The sequence below is a fragment of the Somniosus microcephalus genome, chromosome 3, assembly GCF_052327205.1.
Source record: "Somniosus microcephalus isolate GS21.2 chromosome 3, FLI_Smic_1.0, whole genome shotgun sequence".
In the NCBI taxonomy this organism is placed as follows: Eukaryota; Metazoa; Chordata; class Chondrichthyes; order Squaliformes; family Somniosidae; genus Somniosus; species Somniosus microcephalus.
The window spans coordinates 322,737,361-322,756,454 of NC_140989.1; the positions used below are offsets into that span (position 1 = coordinate 322,737,361).

The 19,094-nt window shown below is 44.5% G+C and overlaps 1 protein-coding gene across 7 annotated transcripts in view; it reads right to left on the reverse strand.

Annotated features, from left to right (window-relative positions):
* The window catches only part of LOC147122194 (ERI1 exoribonuclease 3-like), a 491,903-nt gene that overhangs the window by 242,576 nt on the left and 230,233 nt on the right, over positions 1–19,094 (reverse strand). For 6 of the 7 annotated variants that reach the window (XM_085983077.1, XM_085983078.1, XM_085983073.1 and 3 more), the window contains one exon: positions 16,534–16,633. The exons of the other annotated variant lie outside the window; for it this stretch is intronic. In XM_085983077.1, coding sequence (XP_085839203.1) covers positions 16,534–16,633 — 100 coding nt within the window. The remainder of the gene's footprint in view (positions 1–16,533; positions 16,634–19,094) is intronic. 7 annotated transcript variants of the gene reach the window in all.

Consider the following 19,094-nt stretch of genomic DNA (forward strand, 5'->3'; position numbering starts at 1 on the left):
GCTTCGGACACTGCGACACATCAGGGAGGGGGAGAAGTTCCTGGACTCTGTTTCAGGAGATGGTCACACCTATGAAGTTAATTACTGCAGATGTAGTCCGTGGTCAGGGACAGGACGGTGTGACTACGAGTGAGGAAGGTACAGGGATCCAGGATGTAGTGTTGAAGGAGACGCAGCCCTTGTTCTTGTCCAGCAGGATCGAGGTTCTTACTCCCTGTGAGGGCAGGAGCGGGGACTGCAGGGAGGATGAGCAACCTGGCCACAGCACCGTGGTACAGGGGGCCATTCAAGTGGAGGGAGTAAAAAGAAATGTTGTAGTGGTAGGGGATAGTATCATTAGGGGGATAGATAGGGTTCTCTGCAGTCAAGAGCGGGAGTCCCGAAGGCTGTGTTGCCTGCCTGGTGCCAGGGTTAAGGACATCTCTTCTGGGCTGGAAAGAAACTTGCAGTGGGAGGGGGAGGATCCAGTTGTCGTGGTCCATGTTGGTACAAACGACGTAGATAGGACAAGGAAGATGGTTCTGTTAAAGGAGTATGAGCAGCTAGGGGTCAAATTAAAAAACAGAACCTCAAGGGTAATAATCTCTGGGTTATTACCTGAGCCACGAGCGAATTTGGCTAGGATAAATAAAATTAAAGAGTTAAATGCGTGGCTCAAAGACTGGTGTGGGAGAAATGGGTTTTGCTTCTTGGGACACTGGCACCAGTACTGGGACAGGAGGGAGCTGTTCTGTTGGGACGGACTCCACTTGGCCAGTGCTGGGACTAGAGTCCTGGCGAATCATATAACTAGGGCTGTAGAGAGGGCTTTAAACTAATTAGTGGGGGGGAGGTTTCTAGAGAGCAAATAATAGCAATGACAACAGAGAAGGTCATAGACTTAGGTAGCAGTGGGGGAATTAAAAAACAGAATGTGTCAGGAAGGGACAGAAGGTATGGAGTAAAAAGTAAAGTAATAAAAAGGGAAAAAACAGGAACTAAGTGTTACAAAACATATTTGAAAGTTCTTTATCTGAATGCACGTAGCATTCGTAACAAAATGAATGAGTTAACGGCACAAATAATGACATATGGGTATGATCTTGTGGCCATTACAGAAACATGGCTGCAGGGTGACCATGACTGGGAATTAAACATACCAGGTTATTTAACAATCAGGAAGGACAGGCAGGAAGGGAGAGGAGGTGGGGTGGCTATGTTAATAAAGGAAGGAATCACTATAATACAGAGAAATGATATTGGGTCAAAGGAGCAGGATAGTGAAACAGTTTGGGTGGAGGTAAGGAATAATAAGGGGAAAAAAACACTAGTGGGTGTAGTCTATAGGCCTCCGAACAGTTGCAACTCTGTTGGACGGAGTATTAATCAGGAAATAGTTGAGGCTTGTAATAAGGGAACAGCTATAATTATGGGGGATTTTAATTATCATATTAACTGGACAAATCAAATTGGGCAGAGCAGCCTTGAGGAAGAGTTCATTGAGTGTATTAGGGATGGGTTTCTTGAGCAGTATGTAACTGAACCGACCAGGGGGCAAGCAACCTTAGATCTGGTCCTGTGTAATGAGACGGGATTAATTAAAAATGTCCTAGTAAAGGATCCCCTTGGAATGAGTGACCATAACATGGTTGAATTCCATATTCAATTAGAGGGTGAGAAGGTTGGATCTCAAACAAGCGTGCTGAGCTTGAATAAAGGAGACTATGAAGGTATGAGAGCGGAATTAATTAGAGTGGACTGGGAAAATAGATTAAAGGGTAAGACGGTACATGACCAGTGGTGTACATTTAAGGAGTTATTTTACAACTTCCAAAAAAAATATATTCCACTGAGGAAAAAAGGGTGTAAAAGAAAAGATAGCCATCCGTGGCTAAGTAAAGTAATTAAGGATAGTATCCGACTAAAAACAAGGGCATATAAGGTAGCCAAATCTAGTGGGAGGATGGAAGTTTGGGAAGTCTTTAAAAGACAGCAAAAAATAACAAAAAGATTGATTAAGAAAGGGAAGACAGATTATGAAAGTAAATTAGCAAAAAATATAAAAACAGACAGTAAAAGTTTCTATAGTTATATAAAAAGAAAAAGGGTGGCTAAAGTAAATGTTGGTCCCTTAGAGGATGAGACCGGGAAATTAATGGTGGGAAACATGGAGATGGCAAAAACACTGAACAATTATTTTGTATCAGTCTTTACAGTAGAGGACACTAAGAATATCCCAACACTGGACAAACAGGGGGCTCTAGGGGGGGAGGAACTAAATACAATTAAAATCACTAAGGAAGTGGTACTTGGTAAAATAATGGGACTCAAGGCGGATAAATCCCCTGGACCTGATGGCTTGCATCCTAGGGTCTTGAGGGAAGTAGCGGTAGGGATTGTGGATGCATTGGTAATAATTTTCCAAAACTCACTGGACTCAGCAAAGGTCCCGGCAGATTGGAAAACTGCTAATGTAACACCCTTATTTAAAAAGGGTAGTAGGCAGAAGGCTGGAAACTATAGACCTGTTAGCCTAACATCTGTGGTTGGTAAAATGTTAGAGTCCATTATTAAGGAGACAGTAACGGGACATTTGGATAAACATAATTTAATAGGGCAAACTCAGCATGGTTTCATGAAGGGGAAGTCATGTTTAACAAATTTGCTTGAGTTTTTTGAGGAAGTAACATACAGGGTGGATAAAGGGGAACCAGTGGACGTAGTGTATTTAGACTTCCAAAAGGCATTTGACAAGGTGCCACACAAAAGATTATTGCTCAAGATAAAAAATCACGGGATTGGGGGTAATATTCTGGCGTGGGTGGAGGATTGGCTCTCTAACAGAAAGCAGAGAGTTGGGATAAATGGTTCGTTCTCAGATTGGCAACCAGTAACTAGTGGTGTTCCGCAGGGGTCAGTGCTGGGTCCCCAACTCTTTACAATCTATATTAATGATTTGGAGGAGGGGACCGAGTGTAACATATCAAAGTTTGCAGATGATACAAAGATGGGACGGAAAGTAGTGAGTGAGGAGGACATAAAAAACCTGCAAAGGGACATAGACAGGCTAAGTAAGTGGGCAGAGATTTGGCAGATGGAATACAATACTGGAAAGTGTGAGGTTATGCACTTTGGCAGGAAAAATCATAGAGCAAGTTATTATCTTAATGGCAAGAAACTGGAAAATACTGTAGTACAAAGGGATCTGGGGGTCCTGGTGCACGAAACTCAAAAAGTTAGTATGCAGGTGCAGCAAGTGATTAAGAAGGCCAATGGAATGTTGGCTTTTATTGCTAGGGGGTTGGAATATAAAAACAGGGAGGTATTGCTGCAGTTGTACAAGGTATTGGTGAGGCCGCACCTGGAATACTGCATACAGTTTTGGTGTCCATACTTAAGAAAAGACATACTTGCTCTCGAGTCAGTACAAAGAAGGTTCACTCGGTTAATCCCGGGGATGAGGGGGTGGTCATATGAGGAGAGGTTGAGTAGATTGGGACTCTACTCATTGGAGTTCAGAAGAATGAGAGGCGATCTTATTGAAACATATAAGATTGTGAAGGGGCTTGATCGGGTGGATGCGGTGAGGATGTTCCCAATGATGGGTGAAACTAGAACTAGGGGGCATAATCTTAAAATAAGGGGCTGCTCATTCAAAACTGAGATGAGGAGAAACTTCTTCACTCAGAGGGTGGTAGGTTTGTGGAATTTGCTGCCCCAGAAAGCTGTGGAAGCTACATCATTAAATAAATTTAAAACAGAAATAGATAGTTTCCTAGAAGTAAAGGGAATTAAGGGTTACGGGGAGCGGGCAGGAAATTGGACATGAGTCTAGGTTCGGAATGGTCATGGCCCTGTGGGTAGTGGAGTGGGCCCAGGGGCCGTGTAGCCTTGTTCTGCTCCTACTGTGTTCTAATTCTGTTAGATTTCAGGAGATGGTTTTATTCCTGTTCCTGGCTGGGGTGGAGATCGCCTTTACAGAAGGTAAGTACTGTAGAAAATATAGGGACAGAGTGATCTCCTGGAAGAATTTCGATCGCCTAGATGGGTCGGAGAGGAATTTCCCAGATTTTTTTCTCCCAAATTGGCCATTGGGTCTTTATCTGGTTTTTCGCCTCTCCCGGGAGATCACATGGGTTCGGGTGGATGCAGAGTGATAGAAGATTTGAGGTTAGGATCAGATCAGCCATGATCTTATTGAATGGTGGAGCAGGCTCGAGGGGCCGATTGGCCTACTCCTGCTCCTATTTCTTATGTTCTTATGTTCTTATGTAACTGAGCCTGTAGAAGCAGACCAGATATTGGAATAGAGGTAGTTCACCAGAGAATACAGCCTCAGTAGAAAGCGGTGGCAAAGGTGGAGGTCACATTAAAGTCAGCGGAGAGAAGTTTTTACTCTTAATTTTAAGTAAGACAATACTGCTGTCAGTCACAAAGAAGTCAGAAACAGGAAGAAAATTGAGGTAGTCAATATCACTACATTCAACTTTGGGGCAAGAGGATCAATTCAATAGGGGCACAACATATTAAAAATTATTGAAATGAAAAAGAATTAAAAGATGGTAAAAATAGCAGGGATTAAAAAGCAGCAGATAATGATACAACTGCTAAAATTTGCTTTAATTATCATTTTTAGAATATATTAACAGTACAGTACCTCTCCTTTAAATCCAATTTTTAAACACACTTACTGGTTTCCACATTGAGTCAATCAGAATCAGCTTTTACATGCAGACTGTGACTGATAGTGATCACTTCCTGCACAATTGAGTTTTTAATAGAAATTTGTTTGTTCTAAACCAGTCTATAATAAACCACCTCGAAAACCTGTATATAATGGATGGGTTTGAATAAGAAACTGCCGGAGGGAGTCAGGAATAGCTTTCTAACAGATGGAACTGAGTCACATTCTGCCTGAGGTGTGGTGAAAAAAAATTATTTTGATCACTCTGAACCATTTTTAAAGCCCTAGCAATGAGACAGCCAGGCAATGCAGAAAATAGAGCGAACATTTAACCCTGCCAGCTGCATATTACACTTTGGAGCATGTTATATTAACCAGAGTCGCTAATACAACACAAATCTGTAAATCTTTCTTGGTCTTAAAAGTAAAACATCTGTTACAGTGAACATTAGTGTATATTTTATACATGCACCAAAGAGTGAACTACACTAATTTAAACTGAACCTCACCTCTAAAATCAATTAAATGAAAGTTGCAAGAATGTAAGAATTGTATTTGAGATCCTCTCAATTTGCACTGGATGCTGGTGATCTGCAATCACCTTGGGTCAGGCACACACTCAATTACAATAATGAGCCCATAACATCTGACATAGATTGTGCAGCATCAGTGAAAAATAATCAGTTAGTGATGAGGGAGTGAAACTCCAGAATTCCCATTTGCTTGGAATTCCAAAATGGACTCGGCAAAAGAAAAAGATTGTATCTTGTTTATTGTTGTTTCTGGCAAGAGGAAATTCCAAAAAAAATCACTTTGCTCATTCTTAAAAGTAGACTAACTAGCTTGGTGAGAATTGTTAGGTGTAGACTGTTTGCTGTAGACCAGGGGTATCAAACATACGGTCTGCATAACAGTCTCATCTGGCCTGCGGTGTGTTCTCATTAAGAATGGGACATGAATCTCCTGGGTGCTGCTTCAAACTGCTCGGGAGAACTGCGCCTTTTAAATGGTGCGCTCCCACTCTGTGATGTCACCCCTACCAGCACAGAGATGCATGACTAATACTGTAATCGGTGTTTACTAAGGAGGTGGATGCTGACAAAATATCTGTAGAAGTGAAAAAGGTAGAAGCAATGGAAGGGGTGAAAATTGATAGACAGGATGAACTAGAAAGGCTGGGTATGCTTAGAGTGGATAAGTCACCTGGTCCAGATGGCTTGCATCCCAGGTTGCTAAGGGAATTGGGGGAGGAGATAGCGGAAGGGCTCGCCATAATTTTCCAATCTTCCCTAGATGCAGGAGAAGTGCCCGTGTGAAGGAATAAGCCATACAATCTATTCAGAAAAATACACCATTCTATGAAAGAATTCTGGCTTTATTAAAACATGACAAACTGGGTTTGGAAATCTAGAAACCTAACTATGAAAAACCTGTGATAGCATTCTGGCTATTGAGATAAGATAGTTGTTGACACCGAATCAATAACCTTATTGAAACAGAAGGTTAAAGGCTCCTGACAGTCTGAACCTTTGGGAACAAGACAATAGTTCACCCTGTACAAGCTGTTCTAATTTACACTTCGTAAAGAAGCACAAATATCTGCCTTCGTAAAAATAACAAGTAAAAAGCACCTGCTGTTACACCATTTTTTATGATAAACTTAGAACACCTAAAGAGACATAATTCTGTAGTGCTACCAGCTGAGGTGACTGTAAGAATTGCAGGGGTCAGCAGAAAAATGACTAGAGATAATTAGCTTACATCAGCAGAAAACCTGAAAGGAATTATCACTGGAAAAGGGTATAAATATTGAACTCTCAAATGGGATAGCAGACTTGCTTTAAAAGGGCAAAGCGATTCTCGGCTTCAGGAGGCGGCTCTAAGTCTCCAACTCTTTGAACCTCGAGGATCAAAGGTATTTGATTTTGGTGGATATCCAGTAGAAAACTAATAACTGTAAAACTGTATCGAAGTTAAGATTTGAGAGTAGGTTCTCTGATAATAGAATTGTAAGCTCTCTCTTTTTGGAACTGTTAATGTTGCGATTGACTCATCAACTGTAAATTATATGTCGGTTCTTTAATAAATCTATATATTTTTAGAATTGTCTCACATAATACTTCTGTATCAAACTCGCAAACTCAATCTCTGTACACTCTTTGGTGAGGAGTTGCAGAATTCTGGGGGAGTTTTCCGGACCCTCATAATATTCGGAATGTTACAGTCTAGCTAAAATTATTAAAAGTGCTATCTGGAGGACGGTAACATTTTCAGGTTGTTCCTTTCCTTTAGGGAGAGATAGTCCGGACCTTTAGACCCAATTAAGCGTCTTTAGGATTCGGCTACCTCAAACTTTAGTTGAAAGTGAACGTCTGAGGAATATGCCTGATCTGGGGTAGCCCTAAAGGGGCTAGGACTAGTAATTATCCCTTCACCCGAGCATTGGAAAGTGGTAAATGTGACACCATTGTTCAAGAAAGGGTGTAAGGACAATCCTAGTAACTACAGGCTGGTCAGTTTAACATCAGTGGTGGGTAAAGCTTTAGAAACAATAACCAAGGAAAAAATTAACAGGCACTTGGAGAGGTTGAAGTTAATTAAGGAGAGCCAACATGGATTTGTAAAAGGCAGATCATGTTTGACTAATCTACTTGAATTTTTTGATGAATCAACAGGGAGGATTGATGAAGGGAATGCAATGGATGTTGTCTACATGGATTTTAGGAAGGCGTTTGACAAAGTACCACATAGAAGGCTGGTTAACAAAATTGAGGCTCATGGAATAGATGGGTCTGTGGCAGCTTGGATAAGGAATTGGCTTAAGGATAGAAAACAGCAAACTGTGGTAAGTGGCTGTTTTTCAGACTGGAGGATGGTAGACAGTGGTGTTCCCAAGATTCAGTGCTGGGGCCACTGCTTTTTTTGATATATCTAAATGACCTGGACATTGGAATACAGAGCAGAATTTCTAAATTTGCCGATGACACCAAACTTGGGGGTGTGGCAAACAGTGAGGATGATACCAATCGACTGCAACAGGACATAGAAAGGCTAGCAGAATGGGCAGATGGAATTTAATACAGAGAAGCGGGAGGTGATGCGTTTTGGCAGAAGGAACAGAGAGAAGCAATATATACTTAATGGCACAGTTTTAAAGAGTGTGCAGGGACAGAGGGACCTGGGAGTTAATGTGCATAGGTCCCTGAAGGTGGCAGGACATATTGAGAGAGTGGTTAGCAAAGCATTTGGGGCTTCATAAATACAGGTATTTTGAGTACAAAAGTAGAGAAGTTATGCTGAACCTTTATTAAGCGCTGGTTAGGCCACAACTGGAGTATTGAGTCCAGTTCTGGTCACCAAACTTTAGGAAAGATGTGAAGGCCCTCGAGAGGGTGCAGAGGAGATTTACCAGAATGGTTCCGGGGATGGGGGATCTTAGCTACAAGGACAGGTTGGAGAAGCTGGATTTGTTTTCATTAGAGCAAAGGATGTTGAGGGGTGATTTGATAGAGGTGTACAAGATTATGACGGGTTTGGATAGGCTAGACGGGGAAAGGCTGTTCCCACTAGTTGATGGTAGAAGCACTAGAGGACACAGATTTAAGGTTTTGGGCAAGAGATACAGGGGGGAACGTGAGGAAAAACTTTTTTTTACGCAGCAAGTGGTGAGGACCTGGAACTCGCTGCCGATGGAAGTGATAGAAACTGAGACACTCAGGGCTCGATTTTGTCAATGGGGAGCTTTTGGAGACAGAACTCCTACTTTTTGGGTTGTAGTCCCCGCCTCCATCGACTTGTGGCCATCCCACGCTACTTTCCCTTGATTGACCTTGTTAAGCCCACCCAGCGGGCTCAGCAGGCCAATTAAGGGACACCTTGTTACTGGTGACGTCAGCGATTGACATTTCATCTGTCAAGAGCCTTTGACAGCTGAAAAATCAGCGTTTAACAGCTCTGTGAAGCTGTCAAACACTGACAATCTGTCTTCTAACTTGAGTCCTTCTACTCAGACTCAGTTAGGGAGCTCTCCAGACCAGAGAGCAGAGGCTGCAGCTTTTGACAGTTCAGCGGCCATTCTGCTTTCTGTGCCGGTGAGCTGAGGGGCTCCCGAGAACTGAAGGAAGGAAGCCTGCAGGAGAAAGTAAAGGCAAGTAAAACTTATTAAAACACTTTACACTTACCTCACACACTTACCTCTGCACACATGCACCCATCACTCACCTGCACAATGGACATCTCCACCCCTCCAACCCCTGCAGACCGACGGTCCGCCTCGCTAACTTGCCGTGGTTTGGAGCCGTCGGACAGCCCACACTTCAGGGCTAAAAATAGGGATTAGGCAAAAAACTGCCCGTTAACTACCTGTTAACAGGCAGTTTAATGGCACTAATCCCCTTCCCGCCTTGGGGAGGCGGCTCCCAGCACAGGTCGGGTACCCGCCTCCTGGGGCATTGACACGGAGGCGGGTTGGGGGCGGGATGGGTTCCTGCCCCCCGATTCTGCAATTTTCCCACCACTCCCGCCTCCAAACCCGCCTCCTCGAGGCTTGGAAAATCGAGCCCTATATGTTTTCAAGGGGAGACTGGATAGGCACTTTGAGGGAAATAAACTTGCAGGGCTACAGGGATCGAGCGGGAGAATGGGACTGACTGGATTGCTCTGCAGAGATCAGGCACGGATTCGATGGGCCGAATGGCCTTCTTCTGTGCTGCTATGACTTTATGAAATTTTAAATCTATGAAATTTTAATTGGTAAGCTCTTTTTGTTGAGTTTGTGGTCCCATTCGGACCTTGAAAGATGGTCTGGCTGTTTATGGGGAATTCTTCTTCATAGGCAGTCCATCGGAACTGAGGATGACTTGCTTCCACACTAAAAATGAGTTCTCAGGTGACTGATGAGTCCAATGTGGGGCCTACAGTCTCTGTCACAGGTGGGGCAGGCGGTGGTTGAAGGGGCGGGTGGGTGGGGTGCTTGGGTTGACATGCGCTCCTTCCGCTGTTTGCGCTTAGCTTCCACTTGCTCCCGGCGAAGAGACTTGAGGTGTTCGGCGCCTTCCCGGATGCTTCTCCACTTTGTGCAGTGTCGGTGGGGATATTGCGCTTTTTCAAGGAGGCTTTGAGAGTGTCCTTGAAGCGTTTCCTCTGCCCACCTGGAGCTCTCTTGCCGTGTCGGAGCTCCGAGTAGAGCGCTTGTTTTGGGAATCTCGTATCGGGCATGCGGACGATGTGACCCGTCCATTGGAGCTGATCGAGCGTGGTCAAAGCTTCGGTGCTGGGTATGTTGGCCTGAGCGAGAACACCGACGTTGGTGCGCCTATTCTGTGGAGGCAGCGTTGGTGGTACCTCTCCAGTGCTTTGAGGTGCCTGCTGTACATGGTCCATGTCTCTGAAGCATACAGGAGGGCGGGTATCACTACTGCTCTGTAGACCATGAGCTTGGTGCTAGGTTTGAGGTCCTGCTTTTCAAACACTCTCTTCCTCAGGCGTCCGAAGGCTGCACTGGCACACTGAAGGTGGTGTTGGACTTCGTCATCGACGTCTGCCCTTGTTGACAGTAGGCTCCTGAGGTATGGAAAGTGGTCCACGTTGTCCAAGGCCTCGTCATGGATTTTGATCATCGAGGAGCAGTACTGTGTGGTGGGGGCAGGTTGGTAGAGGATTTTTGTCTTACGTGTTTTTCCATGTACGGCCCATGCTCTCGTACGCTTCGGTGTAGGTGTTGATGATGGTTTGGAGTTCGACCTCCGAGTGTGCGCAGACGCAAGCGTCGTCTGCATACTGTCATTCGATGAGAGAGGAGGGACGACCTTGGATCTGGACTGGAGGCGACGGAGGTTGAACAGTTTCCCGTTTGTTCTGTAGATCAGCTCCACTCCAGCAGGGAGCTTACTGAGGGTGAGATGGAGCATTGCAGCCAGGAAGATCAAGAAGAACGTTGGTGCGATGACACAGCCTTGCTTAACCCCGGTCCGTACGGGGATTTACCCAAGCCATGTGGGCTGCCAGGAAAGAGATCGAGACTGCCTGGTACCACTCGAGTAGATTCATTACCTACTGAGATTGGCATATGCCTCACAGGTGTTACAACCAAAGATTATGCTGTTAACCAAATGAAATGAGCCTGACAAAAAAAGTATTATTACATGACCATACATTGAAATTTTTTTTTAAATGTCCCATAAAAGTGGCATAAATAAAAACTCAAGTATGTTTTCAGGGCTCAAGCAGAGGGTGCAGCAGAGTGAACAAAGTAAGGATGCTTAAAATGGGAATTTGGTGACAGTGGGAATTCAGTGGTAAGTAGTACAGATTGGTGATTTTTTAGGAATCAAATGAAATTTAAACTTAATTAAAAAAAATTGCAAGTCAGTTGGCAATTAACTGTCAATCAACTGTAAGTAGGTCACTGGCCGGGTGTTAATTAGATACTGGGTGGCTGGGGGTTGACTGACCAGTTGAAACTGGTTTGTGTCTGAGTGAACTGGGAACAGAGTGAGGACTTTGGTGACAGTGGGAAGGAAGTGCTGAGTAAATTAACTGAGGATCAAAAGCTCAGCGTTCACTTATTTACTTTTCCTTTAACACTTAAATATATAGTAGATTAAGGAGCTACTAAATTTAAAAAATAGAAATGAATAAATAAGAGGCAAGGGCAAAGACCTAACGAGCAGCTTTAAGTAAGTAATAAAAATTAAATAAATAAAAACAAACGTTAAGGCAAAGAAATAGGCTAATTAAACTAAACGGAGCAATAAAGGTACCTAAAAGAAATCAAATTAAATCTATCGGATAATCAAAATTTAGTATTAGAGGTGAATCAGTTAGCTCTGGAAATAGATAAATAAATAAATGCAGTACAATAAATGAAAAAATAAAAGAACAGATAATGGCAGCACAGGCAGAGTGTCGAGACTGCAAAATGTGTGAATTTATGGACACAGTGACTGTGAAAAGGGAGGAGGTCCTGCTGAGAGAGTATCAGAAAGTAGGCACGAAATTAAAAAGCAGAGCTTCGAGGGTGCTGATCTCCAGATTACTACCAGAGCCACGTGCTAATTGGCATAGGAATAACCAGATCAGGAAATTAAATGGTGGCTGAAAGACTGATATGGGAAGGAGGGGTTCCATTTCATGGGGCATTGGCACCTGTCCTGGGGCAGGAAGGCGCAGTATTGCCGAGACTGGCAGCACCTGAGCCGGTCCTAGCGGAAAGGGTAAATAGGACTGTAGAAGGGACTTGAAACCAATAGAGGGTGGAGGGGTCGATATGGAAATAATAATATCCCCTCTTTTTCTTACCTTTAGGTTAAGAGCAAAGATCAGAGTACAAAAAGAAATAAAGATACTATAAATACTCCAGGAACAGAAAAAATTTATAGGAAGTAACAATAAAATAGCTGTTAACAATAAAGGAGTGATAAAAAAAAGTATAAGTATATATAAATATATACAAGTATAGCAATGTACAGAGCATCAGCAACCAAAAGTGTGATAGTGTATTTCTCACATTTTTTGACCTATCAGGGCATATGGGCAGGGTAGGGACAGGTACCCAAAAAAAGTTATGTACATGAATGTACGTAGCTTAATAAATAAAACAAATGAGTTAGAAGCACAAATTCAGCTACAAGGGTATTATGTAGTAGCCATTACAAAGACCTGGCTACAAGTTGGGCATGATTGGGAGCAAAACATTCCAGGCTACAGGAACTTTAGAAATGATAGGGAAATTGGGAATGGAGGAGGAGTAGCAATATTGATAAAAGACAAAATTACAACAGTGCAAAGAAAGGAATTCAATAAGGGTGAACAAGCAGTGGAGGGTGAACATGTGTACCACTAAGGAACAGTCAGGGCTGCAAGACTCAGGTAGGAGTTGTCTGTAGATTTCCTGTCAGTAGTGATGTAGTGAGGAGGGAGGGGGGTGCGGGGGGGAAATGTATAAATACGAGAGATGCCTTTAAGCTGCATGGCCGCGCAGCGCTCGAGGTCCAGCGCAGCTGGTGAGCTGGCTTTTAAATAGAAAAACCGCGCATGCACGGAATTTTAAATGGCCCACGTAGCTCGTTAAAGGGACCGAGTAGCCCCCCCAAAAAATTAGAGGGAACATTGAATAGGAGATTTTAATTTTCATAGACTGGGAGAAGCAGCATAGCTCAAGCAGTAAAGATAATGAATTTCTAGAACCGACAAGGGATAAGGTCACACTAGGTTTAGTGATGAGCAGCGAGCCAGAATTAGTTAACAGTCTGACTGTACGGGAAAATCTTGTGAAGTGACCATAATATGATTGAATTTGATATTAGGTTTGAGAGGAGAAGCAACAATCACAAACCATGGTGTTAAACTTAAGAAAGCAAACTTTGAAGGGATGAGAAATATATTCACCACAATAAACTGGGCTGAACTTTTAAAAGGTAAACCTACAAGCTGGGAAGTATTCAAAGAAGTCATACAATACAAAACCAGCACGTACCTTTAAAAGACAAAAGCTCCACTTGTGCAGTTAAACAACCATGGTCAACAAGTGAGGTAAAAGATAGTATCAAGCTAACAGAAAAGGCTGACACAAATACGAGGAAAAACGGAAATCTAAAAAGCAACAAAGGGATACAAAGGAAGTAATAAAGAGGTGCACAAAGGGAGTATGAAAAAAACTTGCCAGGGATATCAAAGCTAACAGTATAAGTTCTTATAAATCTAAAAGAAAGTGGTAAGAGGGAATGTGGGCCCATTAAAGATAGATGCAGGTGGTACTATAATGAAAAATAAGGAAATGTCAGACTTGTTAAATGAATACTTTGGCCTCAATAGTAACTCCCCCATGACGGGTGGGAGAGGGGTTAAAAATGTAAAAACAGGGAACACGTCCTCAACCTGCCGTGTATGTGCCTGTTGCCATTTTTATGATGCCGGGTTTCATGTCATGCAAGTATCCCGCTCTTCAGAAATGGGACACTTCATTAACATATTTAAATCAGGCTTCCACAGTGCAATTTGATATGGTTCCGCACAAGAGATTATTAGCAGAAATAAAAGCGCATGGAATTGGAGGTGTTGGTAATTGGTTGGGAGGTAGGGGACAAAAAATAGGATAAAGGGAATGTAATCTGATCGTGGGATGTACAAGTGGTGTTCCCCAGGGATCTGTACTGGGGCCTCAGCTTTTTAATCACATATAATAATGACTTGGATGAAGGAATAGAGAGTTGCGTATCCAAGTTTGCAAATTACACCAAGTTAGGAGGCATAGTCAGTGGTGTAGATGGGAACAGGTTGTTGCAAAAGGTCATAGACAGCTTAAGTGAGTGGGGAAAAACTGTGGCAGATGGATTTCCATGTAGACAAGTAGGAGATCATCCACTTTGGATCCAAGAAAGACAAAATCGGAATATTTTCTTAATGGTGAGAGACTAGGAACTGTAAAGGAGCAAAAGGATGTGGGTATCCAGGTACACTAATCACTAAACGCTGATGTACAGATACAACATGTAAGTGAAAAGACTAATGGAACTTTGGCCTCTATCTCGAGGGCACTGAAATATCAAGAGGATGTGGTGCTTCAGTTGTGCAGAGCCTTGGTCAGACCCCATTTGGAGTATTCCGTTCCGTTTTGGGCACCAACCGCATCTCAGGAAAGGTATATTGGCCTTGATGGGGTGGGGTGGGGGGGGGGGGGAGGGTGCAGGGGATACAGCACAGATTCACCAGAATGATACCAGAGCTTAAAGGAGTAAATGTGAGAGTAATTTGAGACATGACATATGGGGCTGGATTTTACCAGCCCTGAGGAGGCGAGTTTGGAGGTGGGACTGCTGGGAAAGTCAAAAAGAATGGGAGCGGGTCCCAAACCCGCCTCCACCCAATCTTCCCGGGAGTCGGGTCCCCGATTTGTGCAGGGACCTGACTCCCAGCGGCGGGAAGAGGATTATAGCCACCTAACTGCCTGTTAACAGGTAGTTAACAGGCAGTTAAGAGACTTTTTCCAATTTTTAAGACTTCTGCTGCGGACTTCCCGATGTCGGGGGACGCCGCCAGGGTAAGTGAGGCGTGCTGTGGGTCTGTTGTTGTGTATAGATGACAGCTGCAGAAGTAGTGTGAAGGATGCAATGGGACAATTGTGAGCATCAGAGGTAAGGAGAGTCATTTTTAATGTGTTTGGATTTTTCTGTAGGTGACGAGCTCTGAAGTATTTGTGTGGCCTCACCTCAATGGGAGAAGTGACAGATTGCTTCTGTACCCTCACCTGCAGCTGCCATCTGTTTCATCCTAAGGAGTCACTGGAGAGCCTGGGAGCAAGGGCTCACCTGTGTCCGGTGATTGTCAGTGTTTGACAGCACCTCAATGCTGTCAAACACTGTCAAATCATGTCAAAAATGTATGGTTGATGTGCCTTTAAGAAAACCGGCAGATGACGCGTCATCAACTGACGTCATCTGACACCGGCTTTCCCTTAATTGGCCAGCAAGCCACAGGCAGGCTTAACAAGGCCAATCAGGGGAAAATAGCGTCTGTGCGTCGGACGTCGCTGGGGGCAGGACTAGAACCTGGAAGGCAGCAATCCCGCCCCTAACGCGTCTCGTGAGTAAAATCCAGCCCATGGTAACTGTAGCATGCTCCGGAGTAACAGATCCAAACTCTTTCCACCACTGGTGGGTTTTCCTTGCCACATGTCTGGGTCTGTTGTAGACTAATTCATAGTGATTTATTGCCATGATTAGTCAACAACAACTATATTTTTATATCACATGACTGCCAGAATGGTATGCGGCAAACTAAAAGGACCATGCATTTTTTTGTTTAACAATTCCTATATTCCTGTGAGATTAATGACCAGTCAATCTATTTTTTTGAGTTTAGTTGAGGATATACCTGGAAATTCCCTCCTCTTGCCATACTGCCACAGGGTCCTTAACATCTATCTGCAGGCAGACAGGATCTTGGTCTAAAGTCTCATCTTCTAACAATGTACCAATCCTTCTTCAATACTGTACTGAAGTGCCAGTCTAGATCATGTGCTCAGGTCCTGGAGTGGGCCTTGAACTGACAATCTTTTCCGACTTAGAGGCAAAAGTGCTACCAATTGAATCAAGCTGACATTTATAAATCTGAGATCCAGTTGTGTTTAGTTATATTACAAAAAAACTGAGGAGAGAAATCAATGCAAGGTTTTCTTCATTTAAGTGCTAAAAACACATTTTAAACATTTAAATCAATACAAATTTGTAGTGTGAAATAAAAAGTTGAATGTAAATGTGAAAATTAAAAATAAGGCATTCATGGCTTGTCATTTCTACTTTTATGAAAAAAGTTGTGAACAGATTCTACAAGTCTTCACAGTAAGTTTAACGGAAAGGAAAATCAGGCGGGGTATATTACAGGCAGCCGATCTGCTACCGCTCGGTTTGCGCCGTCCCGCCACCCACCCCCAAAACCGCCGAAGTTGAATTTCACCTCCATTATGTCTTATCTCCTGTCTGGCAGGAAAAGCAAACATACTAAGATCACGTGGGAGATGCTTGGTGGATCTGCTTTAACTGAAGTATGCAAGTCATATTACATTTTGCTTGTACGAGGCATTGCTGCAATAATCAGCTTTTAAATATCACCATTGCAGAGTAACAACTTTATTTTACAAAACTATCTCAGGCAAAATATAAACAAAAGGGAATTGCTAATTATTGAACAGTATTGTACTTGGACTATTCAGTTAAGTCTATTGTAGATTATTTCGATTAGCATCAACTTTTTATATATCCAGGTTATAAATTTGAAAAGCAAATAATACCTAACACACACGGGCTTTTCTTTCCACATAGCTCCATGTTATATTGTTGATTTTAGATGAATTGTAACTCTAATGTACTCACCAATCCCACTATGTAGTTTGCCAATGTGTTGCAAATTCAATCCTTTGATCATGAATGGCAGTCCATTCTGTGGATAATTTCCCATTGCAAAACTGTATGCCTGGGAGGGTCAAAAGGAATGAAGAGTTATGAATACAAAAGCAAAATACTGCGGCTCTGAAATGAGAACAGAAAATCCTGGAAAACACTCAGGTCAGGCAACATCAATGGAGAAGGAAAGAGAGTCAGGGGAAAAATTTGGTTGCTTTGCGCCTCCCATTAGCGCCCTACGGGGCACAAAGCAACTAGCGCCTGGGCGCGGCGCCGTCAATGCCTTCTGTGAAATTAAACGGGAGGTTAGCGGCAGTAACCGTTAACGCCCCGCGCCACCGGCGATGACATAATCGCCGTGCGCAGCGCCCTGCTCGCGAGCTTCGGTAGCGCCCCGACTTACCGCCGGACGCTATGTTCGACGGGGTCAGGGGGGTCTACCTGCGGCTGGGGCGGCACTAATTAAAGGCAAGGTGCCGGGTGGCCATTTTTGTTGCTGACCGCCTGCCAGCACCTGCCCTCTGCCATCCCCGGCCTCCTGATCCCCCCCCGCAGAGTGCCGGCTGCGCTCCACGAGTCCAGCACTTCGAGAGCCCGGCTCTTTTGCCGGCACTCCGATCCCCAGTAGCCCAGCTGGGCCCCGGGTCGGGCTGTGCAAGGCCCCTCCCGTTTAAGAAGGGGAGAAAGGCCTGCAATACCGCGGCGCGACGTGCCGCGATATACCCTCGCAGTGCCCCAAGGAGGCGGGGCGCTTCCAGGAGCGCCCCGCTTCCCTCTTGGGGTGCTGCCACTCAATTTTGGCCGCAGGGGTGTTAATTTTATTCGGGGCGCTAAAAGTAGCGCCCTGGCGAAGTTAGCACCCCAAAGCAGGCGCGACTCAATTTTTCCCCCTTAATGTTTCAGATCGATGACCTTGCATCAGAATTAGAAGATGTTAGAGATTAACAGTTTCCATTGCCTTCTCCAATGGAGAATTATGAGCTCTTGAAGAACATGCAAACTACTCAGAATTGGCATTGAGGCTCCTCTTATTTCTAGCCTGCCAGAGTAAATGGCGAGGCATGATAAATAATATCCCATCAATCATTCCTACAAAGTTACAACAGAAAATGCTGGAAAAACTCAGGTGGTCAGGCAACATCCGTGGAGAGAAATTTGAGTTGACGTTTCGGGTCGAACCCTTCTTCAAAACTGGAAAGAAAAGAAATTGATCGAAGGCAGGTCTGCGATCGGACAAAAGAAGTGAAAGAAACAAAAGAGTAAAAGAGCTAGACGAGATGGTAATAGGCTGAGATTAGGTGTAAAGTGTACTGGCAGGGCAAGAGATAGCTGCCAGATGTGAGAGAGAAACAAAAGGAAAGGGGGGGGGGGAAAGGAGTGGAAAAATTACAAGAAAAAATGTGTAATAGGGGCCGAGGTTATGATCTGAAATTGTTGAACTCGATATTGAGTCCGGAAGGCTTCAGAGTGCCTAATCGGAAGATGAGGTGCTGTTCCTCGAGTTTACGTTGAGCTTCCATGGAACAATACAAGAGGCCAAGGACGGTGAGGTCCGAGTGGGAATGGAGCGGTGAATTAAAATGACAAGCGACCGGAAGCTCGGGGTCACCCTTACGGACTGAACGGAGGTGTTCCGCAAAGCGGTCACCCAATCTGCGTTTGGTCTCCCCAATGTAGAGGAGACCGCATCGTGAGCAGCGAATACAGTATACTAGATTGCGAGAAGTTCAAGTAAATCGCTGTTTCACCTGGAAGGGGTGTTTGGGGCCCTGGACAGTGGGACGGGGGGAGGTATAGGGGCAGGTGTTACATCTCCTCCGCTTGCACGGGAAGGTGCCAGGCGAAGGGGAAGGGCTGTTTGGGGTGATAGAGGAGTGGACTAGGGTGTCTCGGAGGGAGTGGTCCCTACCGAATGCTGAAAGGGGAGGGGAGGGGAAGATACGTTTGGTGGTGGGATCACTTTGGAGGTAGCGGAAATGCCGGAGGATGATCCATTGAATGTGGAGGCTGGTGGGGTGAAAGGTGAGGACAAGGGGAACCCTATCGTGGTTCCGGGAGGGAGGGGCAGGGGTGAGGGCAGAAGTGCGGGAGATAGAACTGACACGGTCGAGGGCAGTGTCAACCACGGTAGAGGGGAATCCTCGGTTGCGGAAAAAGGAAGACATGTTTGAAGCACTGGTGTGGAAGGTGGCATCGTCGGAGCAGATACGGCGGAGACGGAGAAACTGGGACAATGGAATAGAGTCCTTACAGGAAGCGGGGTGGGAGGAAGTGTAGTCCAGGTAGCTGTGGGAGTCAGTGGGCTTGTAGTGAATATTGGTCGATAACCTATCCCCAGAGATGGAGACGGAGAAGTCGAGAAGGGAAGGGAAGAGTCAGAGATGGACCATGTGAAGGTGAGGGAAGGGTGGAAATTGGAGGCAAAGTGAATGAAATTGTCAAGTTCGGGGCGAGAGCAGGAAACGGCACCGATACAGTCATCAATGTATCGGAAAAAGAGGTGAGGGAGGGGACCCGAGTAGGACTAGAAC